Below are 15,328 nucleotides of genomic sequence, written 5' to 3' on the forward strand. Positions count from 1 at the left end.
AAAATATTTCAATATGTTGCATTTTTTGTAAAAGCAGGCGATACACAATATGAATTGTCCTTTTTAATATTTACAAACATGATAATAGTTAATTCACATGGATTTCAATCTTATTTTCTTTAGACATTTTTTTTTAAAATAGATAAAATAGATCAAGATTTGAAAAATGAAATCAAAGAGCCATAAATATGCCTTCATTCTTCATCTGACTCTTGAAGCAAAGCTTTTTGAGAGGTCAATTCAGAGGATGTGTTACGCATTCCGATCTCTATGTCTCGTCCCCTTGCCGAGAATTGCACCACAGTCCTGTTGGAACAAACACAAGTGTACATGAAGATTATACAACTAACACTGTTATTGTTGCCTCCTGAAAGCTAATGAATTGTTAATGATAATTATTACCGAAGGACATTAAAATCTAATCAAAAGTTCCAAATGGAGATGAGGTTTAAACGGTATCAGTGCCTCTTAAGCCTAAACCTTTTTCTACCAACAATCGCAAGAGGGTCCATAGATGCAAGACATCACAGCAGTCAGTGTAAAATGTTACCCACCAATAACAGATAAAGAAGACAAGTAATGCAGATTAATACAGGTTACAAGTTACTTGTATTTATCCATCTCCTTAAGGGTTAACTACTAAAATAAGCTGCCACTAGCTGTTGGGTATTTATGAGAAATGTTGAATGTAAACAAAAACATGTTGCCTATATACACATCACCTCAAAAAGCAGGTTTGGATGTCAGAATTCAAAAAAGGTGGCTTTCACCAAGCTTACAAAATGTTCAGGAAGTGATTTATCATGAAGTTTACTTGTCCTTGAAACCGTAAACCGGAATAATAACCCGAGTACATGTATCATAAATGCAGGTGCACATGTTGTTCTGCCATGTTGTGACAAGATTTTAATTGTACCTGTTTTGCTGAATCCCACTTGTTCTGTTTTCTAACCAAGTCTGTTCAAACTCGGTTATTACACTGATCTGGTTGTAAAATGTGTGCATGTAAAGGATGAGATACTTACAACCAAACTACAACTGCAGTGGAAGTGACTAAAAGCAGGGCCACAGCTAAATGCCAGCAGAAGCACATTGTGACGAACATGACGTTGGCGTGCTCGGTCAAGATCCATTCCACTCCACTTGGTGGGTAAAGTACGAATCCAATCTGAAATGACAAATTTGTGATGAAGAAGCCAACTACCTATTATCATTATAAGCAAATGAATAAAAAAATGTAAGTTGACAAAAAGTTTGCACAAAGAGCAAGATCTAAGGACAGTCCACACAGATGGCACCGAACTGGCCCTGATGTGTGCAGAAATTAATGAAATCTACTGCTTGTCTAGAAAATGTGATTAAACTATACAAGTAAATATTTTAAAAAGTGGTGTTGGTCCTCTAAGTGGTCTTTGTTTTAGTATTCAAGTGCCACGGCGATGCAGTGTTTAGCACAACGAGAAGGTTCCTGGTTTAATCCTCCTGGGGCATTTCTGTGTATAGCAGGCGATCGTGGCTCAAGAGTTGGCAGTTCGCCTTGTAATCGGAAGGTTGCTGGTTCGAGCCCCGGCTTGGACAGTCTCGGTCGTTGTGTCCTTGGGCAAGACACTTTACCCGTTGCCTACTGGTGGTGGTCAGAGGGCCCGGTGGCGCCAGTGTTCGGCAGCCTCGCCTCTGTCAGTGCGCCCCAGGGTGGCTGTGGCTACAATGTAGCTTGCCATCACCAGTGTGTGAATGTGTGTGTGAATGGGTGGATGACTGAATATGTAAAGCGCTTTGGGGTCCCTAGGGACTGGTAAAGCGCTATATAAATACAGGCCATTTACCATTCAGGCCATATATAGTTTGCTTGGTCTCCCTGCAGTCCAAAGACGTGCTTGTTAGGTTATTTGGTGATTGTAATTTGCCTGTCAGTGTTTGTGGTTGACTGTCTCTATGTGATGGACTGGCAGCCTGTATAGGGTGTATCCTGTCTCTCATCCTGTGTCAGATGGCTGAACTGGACGGGTGGATAGATGTTGCTGGGTGTATAAACGAGGTGTTCTGCATCAGGATCTCATTTGGCTAATCACCTGGTAGAACCACGAACCCTGTAGGATGAACATGCATGACCCGAACAGCTCTAAAATAATGTTGTCTCTTATGAACATCTCCAGCATGATGCTGGCTGAGCCTCCAAACACCGCCACCAGGAGCAGGGTGTGGATGTGGGCGTCCAGAAGAGGTCGACTGTGCACATGGTAGTAAAACAGAAACCCTGCGTGAAATAGAGTCAAACACAAAATGTAGCTCAAATACACGTTAGCCACCAGGAATTATGGTGAAAAATATTGTGCAACTAAAACCTGGCTTTCTTACAGCTTACCTTCAACAAAAAGAGCTAACGAGAGACCAAAGCGGCCCACTCCTCTTGGCACCAGTTGGAATTTTGTACTTAAAATCAGAGCTATTCCAGAAATCCCAAAGAACAGATACATTGTGCTGTGCTGCCAGTTCATCAACTTAATCCACCCGCCGTCGTTGTAGAGATGAGCATGTGGCCCGTCCACCACAAACTGCTCAACCATAATACCTGTGACAGGACAGCATCAGCGAAATTAGAACAGGTGGACGCACACAACTGATGAATATATATTTACAGGAAAACTGACCAATAAAAGCAGCAAATATCTGGAACCCTCCTTCAATGTAGTCCAGTCTTTTAAAGATTGGCGGCAAAGTCTGTCGTCCTTTAGGCTGGTTTGTCCTCCAGTAGTGTTGGAGAACATATTTCACTGTTAGCCAGAAGCCATAGAGCAGGAAAAAAGAGCCAGGAATAGCGTGTCCTCCAAAGTTGGCCATTATCAGGCCTGAAAAAAGAAGAAATGCGCCTTAGTCATGTCATACATTGCTATACAAGTGTATTTGCCCCCTTCTTGGCTCAAGAGTTGGGAGTTCGCCTTGTAATCGGAAGGTTGCCCGTTCGAGCCCCGGCTCGGATAGTCTCGGTCGTTGTGTCCTTGGGCAAGACACTTCACTCGTTGCCTACTGGTGGTGGTCAGAGTGCCCGGTGGCGCCTCGCCTCTGTCAGTGCGCCCCAGGGTGGCTGTGGCTACAATGTAGCTTGCCATCACCAGTGTGTGAATGGGTGGATGACTGAACGTGTAAAGCGCTTTGGGGTCCTTAGGGACTAGTAAAGCGCTATACAAATACAGGCCATTTACCATTCTTGATTTATTCATTTATTTATTTTTGCATATTCATCACACATGTTTCATATCAAACTAATTCTAATAGTAGACAAAGACACAATTCAGGTTTTACATGATGATTTAATTTATTAACGGGGAAAAATAAGTTTACTTACCTGGACCTGTGTAAAAAGTAAATGCCCCTTAAACTTGATAACCGGTTGGATCAAAGTTAGGAGCAATTTGTTTTTGGATCACGGTCACTGAGTCTTTCACGTCACTGTGAGGAATTTTGGTCCACTCTTCTTTGCAGAATTGTTTTATTTCAGACACATTTGGGTGGGTTTCAAACACAAACAGTGCATCCCAAAGCATCTCAATCTGATTTAAGCCCAGATTTTGACTAGGCCACTGCAAAACCTTCATTCTGTTTTTTACTTTGGAGCCATAGACAGGTGGACTCGTGTTTCAGATCATTGTCATGCTTAAGTACACTTAAGCTTCAGGGCCTGACCTTCTGGTAGAGAACCGAATTCATGGTTACATCAAGTCTTCCAGGTCTTGAAGCAGCAAATCAGCCCCAGACCGTCGCAATACTACCACCACGTTTTTTTTTCTGTTCTTTTTAGGAATGCTGTGTTGATTTTACGCCAGATGTGAAGGGACTCAAACGTTCCAAAAAGTCAGTCCACACAGTAATTTCCCAAAAGCCTTGGAGATCATAAAGATGTTTCTTGGCAAATTTGAGACAAGCCTTTGTGTTCGTTTTGCTCAGCAGTGGATTTTTCCCCTCCTAAGGATGTCTCTTTCTTATTGCCGAATCATGAACTCTGACCTTAACTGAGGCAGGTGAGGCCTGCAGTTCTTTCCATGTTGTTCTTGCTCTTTTTGTGACCTCCTGGATGACTCATGAATGCACTCTTGGAGTAATTTTGGTAACACTGCTGGGAAGGTTAACCACTGTTTCAAGTTTACTCTATTTGTATATAATGGCTTTGACTGTGGTTCACTGGAATCCCAAAGCCTCAGAAATGACTTTCCAGACTGATGGATATCAATGACTCAGCTGTCTCTTTAGATTGCGTTGTTGTTTTTTGAGATCTTTTAACCTGCTTCACTTTGTCAGATAGGATCTACTTGAGCGGTTTCTTGATCTAACATGTCTCACAGGCCTGGGTGTGGCTAAAGAAATTGAAGTCAATAAATGTTGTAATTAAGACAATTCAGGATTTCACAAGGGGAGCAATTCCTCACACAGGGCCAGGTTGGGCTGCTTAGTTCCCCCCTTTCAATGAATGAAATCATCATTTTGTATTCACTCCAGTTATCTTTGACTAATATTAAAATTAGTTTGATGATCTAAAAAAAATAAGTGTGACAAATATCCAATATATTAATACACCAGGATGAATGCAAATATAGTATATACTAAATGCAGCGTTGAAAGTTCAAAGGTATTAGCTTTGAGGTTAAAGTGCAGGCTCTTAGTTCCGCTTTATTGAGATGATAAGAACCTGGCATTTAAGGGAACGAAATCCAAATAGATAGCAACGTTCACAAAGGGCTTTTTCAAAGCAGCTGGCATTACATAAAAACAAATACAGTGCTGGAAACTGCTGTCAATAGGGGGAAAGCAGCGATTAATTTATAACATATCCTGTCTGATTAGGGCGGAGCCTGCTGAGCGTGTTCTTTGGTCCGGATGACATTTGTTTTGCAAAACTGAAATTCAAATGAAAGAGGGTTTTTTGACAGAAAACGTGCTGCCTTTCAAATCAGAAAAAACAAACAGTATTAAAAGTTTAACAAGTAATACTTTAACGACTAACTGAAGTCACTAAGAAAATGGGAAAGCGCAATTATATTGTTTTAACTTAAATTCTGCCGCTGACTCATTAAAGTGAAATCTAAAATCAGACGCAGTGAACATGTAACACGGGCTTTTTTCCACTGCTCAAAAGGAAGTCGGTGGTTTATAACAGACCTTAAAACTTCTTCCCCCTGCTTTTAATGTTAGTATTGGAGACATATTGGTGTGTTTAAGATCCGCGTGTTCGGTTAGTCAGACAAGTTTTTCCTGATCAGCCCTGCCTGGCGTGATGTTACTGAACACTTTTCACACATTGTCCAACATTTCCAACACTGTCGACGTGTATGGAGGCAGATAGCTGATTTCACCGTCTCAGAGCTAAGTCCAAATAATGTTTCGACACAATAAATACGCGTTTATCTAAAGTCCAGTTAGCCTGTGGCACATCAGCATCTGTACCGAGGTAAATCTTCAACTGAGTACATGCTTGATAAAATCAACATACCTTAATCTCTGCGGCTAATCCCCAAATGCAACAAATTAATGTCGGCAAACCGCCTTGAATGACAGCTCCCTGCTGTTTGGAGACCTGTGCACACCTGCTCCCTGCACCTCTAACCTGCACTGACGGATCACACATAGCCCCACCCCTAGTTTGCATAAGTTTCAGTGACCAAGTGACATCTCCCTGAGAAACGGGCAGAAAAACAGAGGCTGTTTAAAGACGGTGAGCTTTATTCAGCTACTCATTTGACAACAAAAAGATCAATACCGAGATTAATAGAGAGCAACAACTCGGTGACAACTTAAATATGCAGTTTTGCTAATATGTAAACTGTGTGCACAGTGGGAGATGCAGCAGCAGTGGCTTGTTTAAATGAACTTTGCACTCTTTTCAATAAATCTTTATTGCCATTCTTATCGTGCTTAACACACAGTCATTTGACATGTGAGGAAATCGCTACCTAAATGAAAAACGGAATGCTGTTTTAAAATAATCCTAATAAACAAAGTGTCATTGTTTAGGTGTGTGTGTGTGTGTGTGTGTGTGTGTATTTTGCACAAGAGAGTTATAGGATTTCACAGAACAATTTCTTCTCTCGAAACGGGTTCTCAGATGAAGGCACTGGAGTCACCAACGGGTCCTCTTTGGCATGAGCTTCACAGTAGGCCATCAGTTCAGCTGCTGCTTTGGATACCTGTAAAAGCAGACTGTGTTTAAGTGAGTCAGTGATCATAAAAGGGCAAGATAAGATGTTAAGTATGAGCTCATCTGTTCCAATACACACACAGACACACAGACACACATATATATCTGTGTATATATATCTGTGTAGTATATATATATATATATATATACTACACAGAATAAGAAAGAGAAGTGGGAGGATCTCTGCATAACTGAGCAAGAGGACAAGTCGATTAAAGTCTCTCGATATCAGATGGCAGGCTCATTAAATGGCACTCATGAAGTCCCTCCAGGATATCTGAGACTGGCCAATAACAGTAAGAAAGAACAAATAAGCAGGAAAACACAGATATTGGACAGAGGCAAATTGGAAAAGTGCTATACACAATGATATCTGAAGTCTAAGGTCTTTAAGTCAAAAAGAACATTTGAGCGAGGGGCTGAAAGAGTGCTTGATATGAGGAAGTGTGATGATTTGATGGTGCGTGCAGTGCCAGGCTGGAGTGAAATCATTGAACCAGGTCATATAGCTCCAAACTATGCAAGAACTTTTTAAAAGGAAGCTGTCAGCTGGCATTCTGTTAAAAGGAGTGGACAGGGGATGGGCGTCCAGGTACACACCGGCTCACTCCTTGGCGGCCGCTTATCGGGGCCTGGAGCCTGGGGCTCGCTCGGGCCACTTCGGAGGTGGGGTTCCCCCGGCCTCTCGGCCTGGGGCTCGGTCACTCAGGCGCAGCTGGCTGCCGGCGGAGCTCACGGGCGCGTCACTGCAACTCCCCCTGGCTTCTGCTCCGCGGCTGCTGAGTGAGCCCTCATCTGGGACTCTCCTCAGCTCTTTCCGGGACAGTGGCGCAGCTGCCCCTCTGTTGGTCTTCCTTGGTCTCTTGTGTTCTGGGGGCCTCTGGATGTCTGGAGTTTTGATCTCCTCCACACCTGCTTCACGCCCTGGAGGACGGGGCTGTGGCCCCCCCACACCCTCTAGCAGATTATTACATGAAGGAACCTTTTAAAAAAACAAAAAACAAGCGCGTCCATGCTCACAGGTGTACACACGGGTGATCACACCCACAAACTACACCCTTTTTGGCTCCTACCTCAAAGCACACTGTGTTCTGTTGATCTTATGTGCTGCACAATAATGTTTAACATTTAGTATTTACTGTCATATTCCCATATATCATTGTGATGTTGTTTATTCTATTACTCTTGTTCTCTTCTGCTTGCTTTCTTTTTTCTTTCTCAGCAGGTGATCCAGGTGATTGATATATGCATTTTTTTTCTCTGCCCGTTCTGTTGGTTTTTGTCTTTTGCCCTTCTCCCCCGTCCCTCTTCTCAGCTGTTTCTCTTTCCCTCTTTCTTTCTCCCCTTCTTTCCCCCAGTCAAGTCTGTCCCGTATTCAGTAAGTGAAAATAAAATAAACAATAAAAGGTGAATCAAATGGACCATTACGGCAAGGCTGGGATGGTCAGTTTGGTAAAGTAAATCCGTTGGGCATCTTTCTTTGCCTTTAGACAACAATTCTGATGGCAAAAGAGCCAAACGGGACAGGCCAAAAAAATAAATAAATAAATTAAAAAAAAATTAAAAAAAATAAAATAAAATAAAATAAAAGGAGTGGACAGTACCATCATCAGATCTAAACCCTGATTGAACATTTGTGGGTCTCTAAGCTGGAGCACATATCTACAATAATAAAGATTCACACACCTGTAGTTGCTGCAAATAAGCAGTTCTTTGTCAAAAGTATAAATACATCTGATAAATAAAAGCATGTAAAATGTAACTTTTTATTGAAAGTTTCCGAGACACAGTGAAGTACAAAGGAAGAACACGTGGTGCCTTAACTGAAGTGAATACTTGCTCATCTGAAGACTTTTCAATTCACACTGCCTTATTTGTGCCCTTGCTTTGTTTCCAGTCACTGTCTGTGTGGACTCACCATCATCCTCTCTATGTTGACCTCCAGTTTCAACTGCTCTACTGTTTTTCGAGCATCTGCAATCTTGGCCATGTTGTTAGACATCCTGCCCTCTCCCGCTTGAATCAGCCATCATGTAGCAAATTTAAAAACAAGACACAAAAGTACAGATTACCAATAAAGAAATGTGGTTGTAGAAAACAAGTTTGCTCTTATAAAGAGCAATATAAAGAAAATTTGTCACAAATGATCAATGTGAGACATTATTGAAGGTATCTGAGGTGGTGGTTAGAGTCTGTTTCAATTTGTTTGTTAATTCTGCTCCCTGGGTCTCAGCTGCAAGAGGAACAGGGAGGGTCTCAAAGGAGAAGGGAAGGGGAGCGGAGGTAGCGCAGCCCTCCCAAGGGGGCGGCATCCGCTAGCACAGATTGTAAATACACCTTATATTAACATGTTGCTCTCGCACAATATATCTGTCATAAAGTTCACATTTAGTTGTTTTTCAAATCTCAGCTTTTCTTTATAAGTAGATGCTGTTATGTTTTTTTGAGTTTAAAAGACACATTCGAGTACCATCTTAATGATCCTCATAATAGGCGAGTAAATAAAAAGCCAGCAACAGCAGGCCTTTAAAAAAAAAAAACTTTGCTAGAAATAATTAAAAGGAAATTCATTATAAGTCATTTCTAGTGCTAATATAATTCATGCAGCACATAGCAGATATGCCACATAATTCATGTGTAGAAATATTTGAAATAGGCTGCTTCTGTGCATCTGTATAAAAGATGATGATGATGATGATAAAGAAAATTTGCAGTCACTCCATAGTTCCAAACATACTCACAACAAAGACCGACAGCAAACGACTGGCTCCTGGAGCGAAAGTACACTTGTCCTCCGCCACAGCAACTTGTAGCTCCGAATGAAGAGAGATGAATGGCAGAGACGAAGTGGATGTCTTCACTGGGCTTCCAACCTTCACATAATTAGCGGTGGATCTGCCTATGGGATGGGCTCAGTGCAGCAGTGCAACAGTTAAAGGCAACATGTGGTATGACCTTCATTTCTACACTCTCTATCACTCACACATCTGAGATTACACCGAAGACAGAGAGTTAAATGTAGCTTTTAAAAAAGATGGAATATGGCTGAAATAATAGTTGTGTATTTGATCATAACACCTCAACAGAACAGACAGTTATTTTCCGTGACTTTGCATAACATGCTTGTGTATAAAATATCAAAATATCAAACCTTAAATTCTTGGAATTACTGAGTACATTAAAATGAGTTGGACTGGGATTGTTCTAAGACAGAATAATGTTTATGAGAAAGGTATTAAATCAGAATATGTAAAATAATGCTCTATAAACTTTTATTTGAAATTCTCACATGTGCTTGTGTTTAAAGAAGCCATGCAACAGAAAACAGTTACTAATCAAGCTCCAAATAAATATTTTAAGAGTCTAATTCTATCACACATAAGAACACTTGAATATAACCTCTGGTAAATTTGCATGTTCAGTGACAGACTTTTTGTCAAGGGGAGGATTTTCTCAGAAACAGAGTTATTTCTCTCATATTTTAGCGATCCTCTTCAAGGCTGCCAGTCTTTCCGGTAGAGCTGACTATTATTCCACAGAGCAGCAGGGAGCAAAGTGGCAGTGTGATGGAGTTAAATGTCAAATGCTTCATTAACATTTGTTTCCCTGTAGTAATTGGTCTTGCTTCATGGACGATATAAGCCTTTATAGCAAAAAGAGCTTCTGGTTCACTTAACCCTCCTCTGTCATTTAAAACGTCTATACAGTAATGTGTGAAAGTCTTGAGTCACCACTCAATTCTTTATTTTTGTTACAAAAATGGAAAATAGGTACAGCTATTTATCAAAATGTGAAATCATAGGGTACATGTAAATACAGACTATAAGGCTAAAACTGAGTTTGTATCATTCTGATGAGCCTGAAAGTGAATGATTTGAAATGACCACCTTTATTCTTGAACCAAACATTTCATATTTGGATTCATCACTCAATAAGACCTGTTGCCAGTCCAGTTATTTTGTAATTTCACACCTCAGCCTTTTCTCCCTGTTTCCCTTCCTTAAGAATGGCTTCTTGACAGCCACCCTCCCACTGAGATCATTTCTGATGAGGCTGCAGTGAAAAGTAGTTGAATCAACTGAAGGTCCAGATGCATTTCTTGAGTCCTGTGTTAGGTCTTTGCTGGACTTTTTTCTATTACCGTACTTAAGGACATTAATTTTAGATATTGTTCATCTGCTCTAGTTAGATTTTTTTTTTAGACCTGACAATTCTTCTTGTGTCCTCCACTTGTCCAGTTTCCTCAGTTTTTTAAGGGCACACTGAACACCATGCTCAATGATGCCAAGGTTTTGGAATCACCCCCTTGGTGGAAAAATACAGTTTTAATTTTAACATAACTGTGTTATCTTTGGTATTTTTAAGATTCAGCTACAAAATTTGAATGTTTTTCAGAATGGAATAACATGTTTTTAAGACAGGCTGCCAGTAACAAAGTGCCTCAAGGTAAAATTTAAAATTTTACCTTGAGGCTGTCTTTTATGTGCAAACACACAGTTCTGGTTCATCTCTTGAGTTAGATATTTGTTTTATAGATCAATGTTAAGTGGCTTAACAAGCAAACAAAACATATTTATCTGAAAATGGTCAGTTTAAGGATTGGACAGAAAACTTGTTAAAAAGCAGCTAATCTCCGAATAATAACTAACAAATAAAAGCCTGAGAATCAGATTCTGTTGGGCAGCTAATCAGTGTTTGCGGGGCAGCAACGTGGAGCAGTGGTTAGCAATGTTGCATCACAGCAAGAAGGTCCTGACTCCCTCACCTGGCCGTGGCCTTTCTGAGTGGAGCTTGCATGCTTTCTTGTTTGCGTGGGTTCTCTCTGGGCACTCCAGCTTCCTCCCACAGTCTAAACACATGCAGTAAATAGAGTTAGGTTCACTGGTGAATCTCAATTGCCCATAGGTGTGAATGTGAGTGCAAATAGTTGTCTGTCTCTCTGTGTTAGCCCTGCATCAGGCTGGATGCCCCCCTCCGCCCACCCAGCAGCTGGGATAGACTCCAGCCTCCCCTGCAACCCCGATAAGGACAAGCGGAAGAGAATGGATGGATGGACAGATTCTGTTGTGCTTCTTATGAATTCAGTGACAACATTTGTAAACTCGATCCATCTGTCCAGTCAACAAAACAACATGTCTCTTCTGACATTCTGTTCATTCATAATAGATGCTACACCATAGGATGAATGAAACCAGAGAGGAGATCTATACACAGCTTCAACTAAGATGTTTTTAAACTCATCTAGAGTTAATGTTTATAATGTGTTTTGACATAGAAATAAGAGCATGCATTGCCAGCTAACCAAACATAGCAAGTGTGCCATTTACTATACAAACAGTAATGAGTTTGGGCGTAGCTGCTGTTTTCTCCATATAAATTGTTGTCATAACGTCTGCTTGATTCTTGTAATCTCTGCTGATTGTCCACAGAGGTCCTCATGGTGACTTACGGTGTGCTGTACACATAAACAGTTCTGTTACACATTCTCATTTTCTTTTGTAACCTTCATTAAGGTCAGTGTGGCTAGGAAACAAGACTGTAAAACATAGTCTTTACTAAGGCAAGAAGAAGATCCAGAAATGACCTATTTAGAAAATATGAGTGCCTTGAATTCATGATGGTGACTGTTGTAAACATATCTAAGCCAGACCAATTTATAAAAAGAGACCCAGTCCTCCTGGATGTCACGCACGATGTATTTTTTGTCATATCATGCTGAAAACAAACCGGTTTTTCAAGTTGTGGCTCTGGTTGCATTTGTGACACATTCATCTGTAATGCATTTAAAGGGCTACAAAAGATTCATAACCATCATTTTCAGGTTTGGAAATATTTGGAAACCAAATAGATTTTTCTTTTGTTCTCGTGTACTTGTTTTTATTATTATTTTCACAGAAAAAAAGTTTAATTAAATAACAATAATAGAAAAAGGAACAATAGAAATTAATAAAATTGTGCGCGCGTGTGTGTGTGTGTGTGTGTGTGTGTGTGTGTGTGTGTGTGTGTGTGTGTGTGTGTGTGTGTGTGCGTGCGCTGGTCATTCACAATCCCTCCGTTTGTAGCATGTTGACATATATATGGCAGGCAGTCAGACATGCCCCGTCTCCTGAGATGTTCAGCTTATAGAAATTTGGAATTACAGAACTGAAGTGGCTAAAGTAAATGTTCCTTACTTCACTCAATGATTCACATTTTAGGAGGAAATGTCTCACTTTTAACCTCACCTCTCAAACAGTGATCACATGTTCTTCTAATCTTTCGGTTGCCACGACCTCGTGTGTCTTCCTTGTTCAATTGCCAGTTTGTGGTCCTACATTTGGTTAGGATTTGACTCTGTTTTTCTGTTTCTGACACCTAAGAGACATTCTGCTAATTCATACCTGTTTTTAGGGCCAGATAAACTCTTCTTCCCAGAGAAAGATTTCTTTTCATTTTGTTAGAATTTGGTTTACACTGATAGGTGTTTGGAAAGCAGTGTGGTGAGACAAGTCCGATTATGATTGGCAGAATATCTCTTAGAGACAGACAGTCTCAATACCAACTGACATAGGTTGGTTGGTTCTGGCCTTATCTCTTATCTCTGGGAGAGCCTTGAATTAGAGGGATTCTTGGGGGCTGGATACAAGATTATAAAAAATGTCCCAATTCTGTTCAGCTGGGGTTTGTTAGTGTTTTCCTGTGTACATGTAAACTGTATCTGTAGACAGTCTGTTGGGCGTTTATCCCAACAGGTGTGGCTCTGATGACTCACTGCACCCTTTACTTCTCTACTCTACAGCACAGTGGATAGGATGACACTATCAGATATTTTAAGCCAGATTTTAATTATAATTTAGAAGTTATCTTAATTGCATTTGGGGCTCTTAGGCCTTTTTGTTTTAGTTTTCTTTCACTTCCATGAAATTTCCTAATCTTGTTATGGTTCAGCTCATCTGTAAATCATTTTGAATAACTCACCCACCTAAGTGAAAATCATCTAAAAGTGCCGTATACTGCCAAACACAACCTAAATGGCAAGAATAAAGAGGACAAAGTAAGTCCACCAGAAATGAGGAGAAATTCTAAATGTCTCCACAGGATCTGCACGTATCTTAATCAAAAAGAGTGTGCACAGATTTTACCTTCATGGGAGTTGAGCCAGTGGGAAGTCCATTATGAAAACTAGAGAAAGTCAATACTGGATAACTGCCAGTCTCTGATTTGACCACAAATTCCTCTTGAAGATACTGAGAAGGTATCTGTATGAGGGTTAAAGTTGAACCAGAAAATAAACATTGGGGAAACAATATGGAAAGTGAGGGACACTTTTTTAAGTTTAATCTAAAAACTATGGATTGGGGTGGTTTTAAATGTGCTTAAAGCTTGTTTATACACTGACTGGATACTTTTTAGGTACAGCTTGGCAGTGCCGAGTTGAACACCATTTTGCTTTCCAAGCTGTCATACTTTGTGGCATAGATTCAACAGGGTGCTGGAAACATTCCTCATAGAGTATAGCTCATACTGTAATCAATGATTTCATTATTTAGGGGGAAATAGTATTTGGTTTCCTCATATCTAGGGCATTTTTGGGGAAAATAGTGATCTTATTATTATTATTGTTTAGTACAGACCTTCCCAAAGTGTGGGGCCCGTCCCCTAGGGTGCCAAGGTCTCCCCTGCATAATTGCTTTTCCCTTTGTCGGGAGCATGTGCTGGGCTGTTCAAATCACGGACAAACAGTATCCCACATTCTTGATTTTTAGTTCACACACACTTGTTGTAATGACTAACTACTCCTGACATTTTGGAGATGTTAGCTCTGTATACAGTAAAGTTACAGTGGGATACAAATAATATCAGGCTGATCCTGCCACGATTTGTTCCCCCTGTCTAAATCATGGACAAACAGTATCCCACAGCTGTTTATGTTTTTAAACCCATTTTGCACAGACAGGCATTTTTTGAAAAATGTATTGATATAAATGTTGAATATTATTACACAGGAAAAAAACAAATCCACGTAAAATAATTACACCATGACGCCTCTGCCTTTGTAAATGGAGGGACAGTATGTGTGTATGTAAGCATGTAAAACCTGAAGATAGATACAAAATACTGTTAATCTGACTTGCTGCCATTCTGCAATTCATCTCATGTAATAACGTGGCGCACAGCATGACGTGAAAAAAGGCACATACCTTTGACGTTGCATGCCGACCTCGGTATTCCTGTCCACACATAAACGCAAAAAAGGAGTTTTAAAAAATCTCCGTTTTCGGTGATTCCAAACTCCGTTTACGTGTGGAGGAAAGGTCCAAACGCACAGAAACAGTTGTGTTTTCAAAATTACCCGTGTAGGTGTGGACGTAGCATAAAAGAGTTAGTAGTTTATTTTCTTACTACCTGTAATTTATTGCAGTTTACTTGTATTTGCTTAATTGTTTACTAAATGTTTGAGGTGTGAAATAAACCGCAATGGAGCAAAATATGGGTGTGTGTGGTTGGAGGATGTATTTGTGTGTGTGCGCGTGCGCGTGTGCGCGCGGGGGAGGCGAACATTTTTCTTGTAAAACAAAGGGGGGCCTAGCGAAAACGTTTGGGAACCACTGGTTTAGTACAAGTGTCAAGTTCTGATATTATTTTCTACTGTGTGTAGCTGTTAATGTAGTCCTTATTCAATAGGAGACAGCATAAAGAGCGTAAATTTCAACATTTCAACTCAGAGAGCTTTTTGGAAATCATATAGCTTAGCATTATTTTTATTGCTAGGCTTTATTTTTATTTTATTTTATTGACTGTGCGTGTTTGTTCATTAAAGCACACTCAAAAAATGATTCTTGGCAATTTTGAGTATAATGCAACTGAGATATATCAAATTAAAATGTATTTGTTCAAATAATTAATAATATGGGGAAACATGCTTGGAAAGGATTGAATGTACACAAAACAAATAGATTTTATTTGACAATAAAATAATAATAATAGAGAATTTAATATTATTATTTTTAGTAGTAGTAGCACATCTGCGCAGCATGCTACATGTGAACCTAGCTAGTTGTGTGGCAAACAACTTGTGTACTAAACTTGTTGTTTGTGCTTAGTGCTTTTACCCAGTTATGTGGAAAAAAGAAGTGCTGGACTAACATTTATACATAT

The 15,328-nt window shown here is 40.1% G+C and overlaps 2 protein-coding genes across 2 annotated transcripts; both read right to left on the reverse strand.

The window, feature by feature from the left end:
• Positions 1-168: 168 nt before the first annotated feature.
• Positions 169-5,587, reverse strand: tmem45b (transmembrane protein 45B). Its single transcript, XM_085363720.1, has 6 exons — positions 5,486-5,587; positions 2,652-2,849; positions 2,366-2,572; positions 2,073-2,257; positions 1,026-1,168; positions 169-306 (listed from the first exon to the last, which is right to left on the reverse strand). Exons 2-6 carry the CDS (start codon positions 2,839-2,841, stop codon positions 195-197), a joined length of 837 nt encoding a protein of 278 aa, XP_085219846.1. The 5' UTR covers positions 2,842-2,849; positions 5,486-5,587; the 3' UTR covers positions 169-194.
• A 463-nt stretch (positions 5,588-6,050) lies between these two features.
• gng8 (guanine nucleotide binding protein (G protein), gamma 8) lies at positions 6,051-8,192 on the reverse strand. Its single transcript, XM_085363721.1, has 2 exons — positions 8,109-8,192; positions 6,051-6,179 (listed from the first exon to the last, which is right to left on the reverse strand). Exons 1-2 carry the CDS (start codon positions 8,190-8,192, stop codon positions 6,051-6,053), a joined length of 213 nt encoding a protein of 70 aa, XP_085219847.1.
• Positions 8,193-15,328: the final 7,136 nt, after the last annotated feature.

This window comes from Diplotaxodon limnothrissa, linkage group LG10, assembly GCF_057381915.1.
Source record: "Diplotaxodon limnothrissa isolate DT_005_m linkage group LG10, D_limnothrissa_male_GT1.1, whole genome shotgun sequence".
Classification (NCBI taxonomy): domain Eukaryota; kingdom Metazoa; phylum Chordata; class Actinopteri; order Cichliformes; family Cichlidae; genus Diplotaxodon; species Diplotaxodon limnothrissa.

What these genes read in the sequence shown, in the direction of transcription:
- tmem45b (XM_085363720.1), bottom strand. Translation starts at nt 2,841, where the DNA reads ATGGCCAACTTTGGAGGACACGCTATTCCTGGCTCTTTTTTCCTGCTC. An exon ending in GATATTTGCTGCTTTTATTG is followed by an intron (nt 2,573 to 2,651) that starts GTCAGTTTTCCT and finishes GTCCTGTCACAG; the next exon opens with GTATTATGGTTGAGCAGTTT. An exon ending in AGGGTTCGTGGTTCTACCAG is followed by an intron (nt 1,169 to 2,072) that starts GTGATTAGCCAA and finishes TTGTCATTTCAG; the next exon opens with ATTGGATTCGTACTTTACCC.
- gng8 (XM_085363721.1), bottom strand. Translation starts at nt 8,192, where the DNA reads ATGTCTAACAACATGGCCAAGATTGCAGATGCTCGAAAAACAGTAGAG. An exon ending in TCAACATAGAGAGGATGATG is followed by an intron (nt 6,180 to 8,108) that starts GTGAGTCCACAC and finishes CTGCTTTTACAG; the next exon opens with GTATCCAAAGCAGCAGCTGA.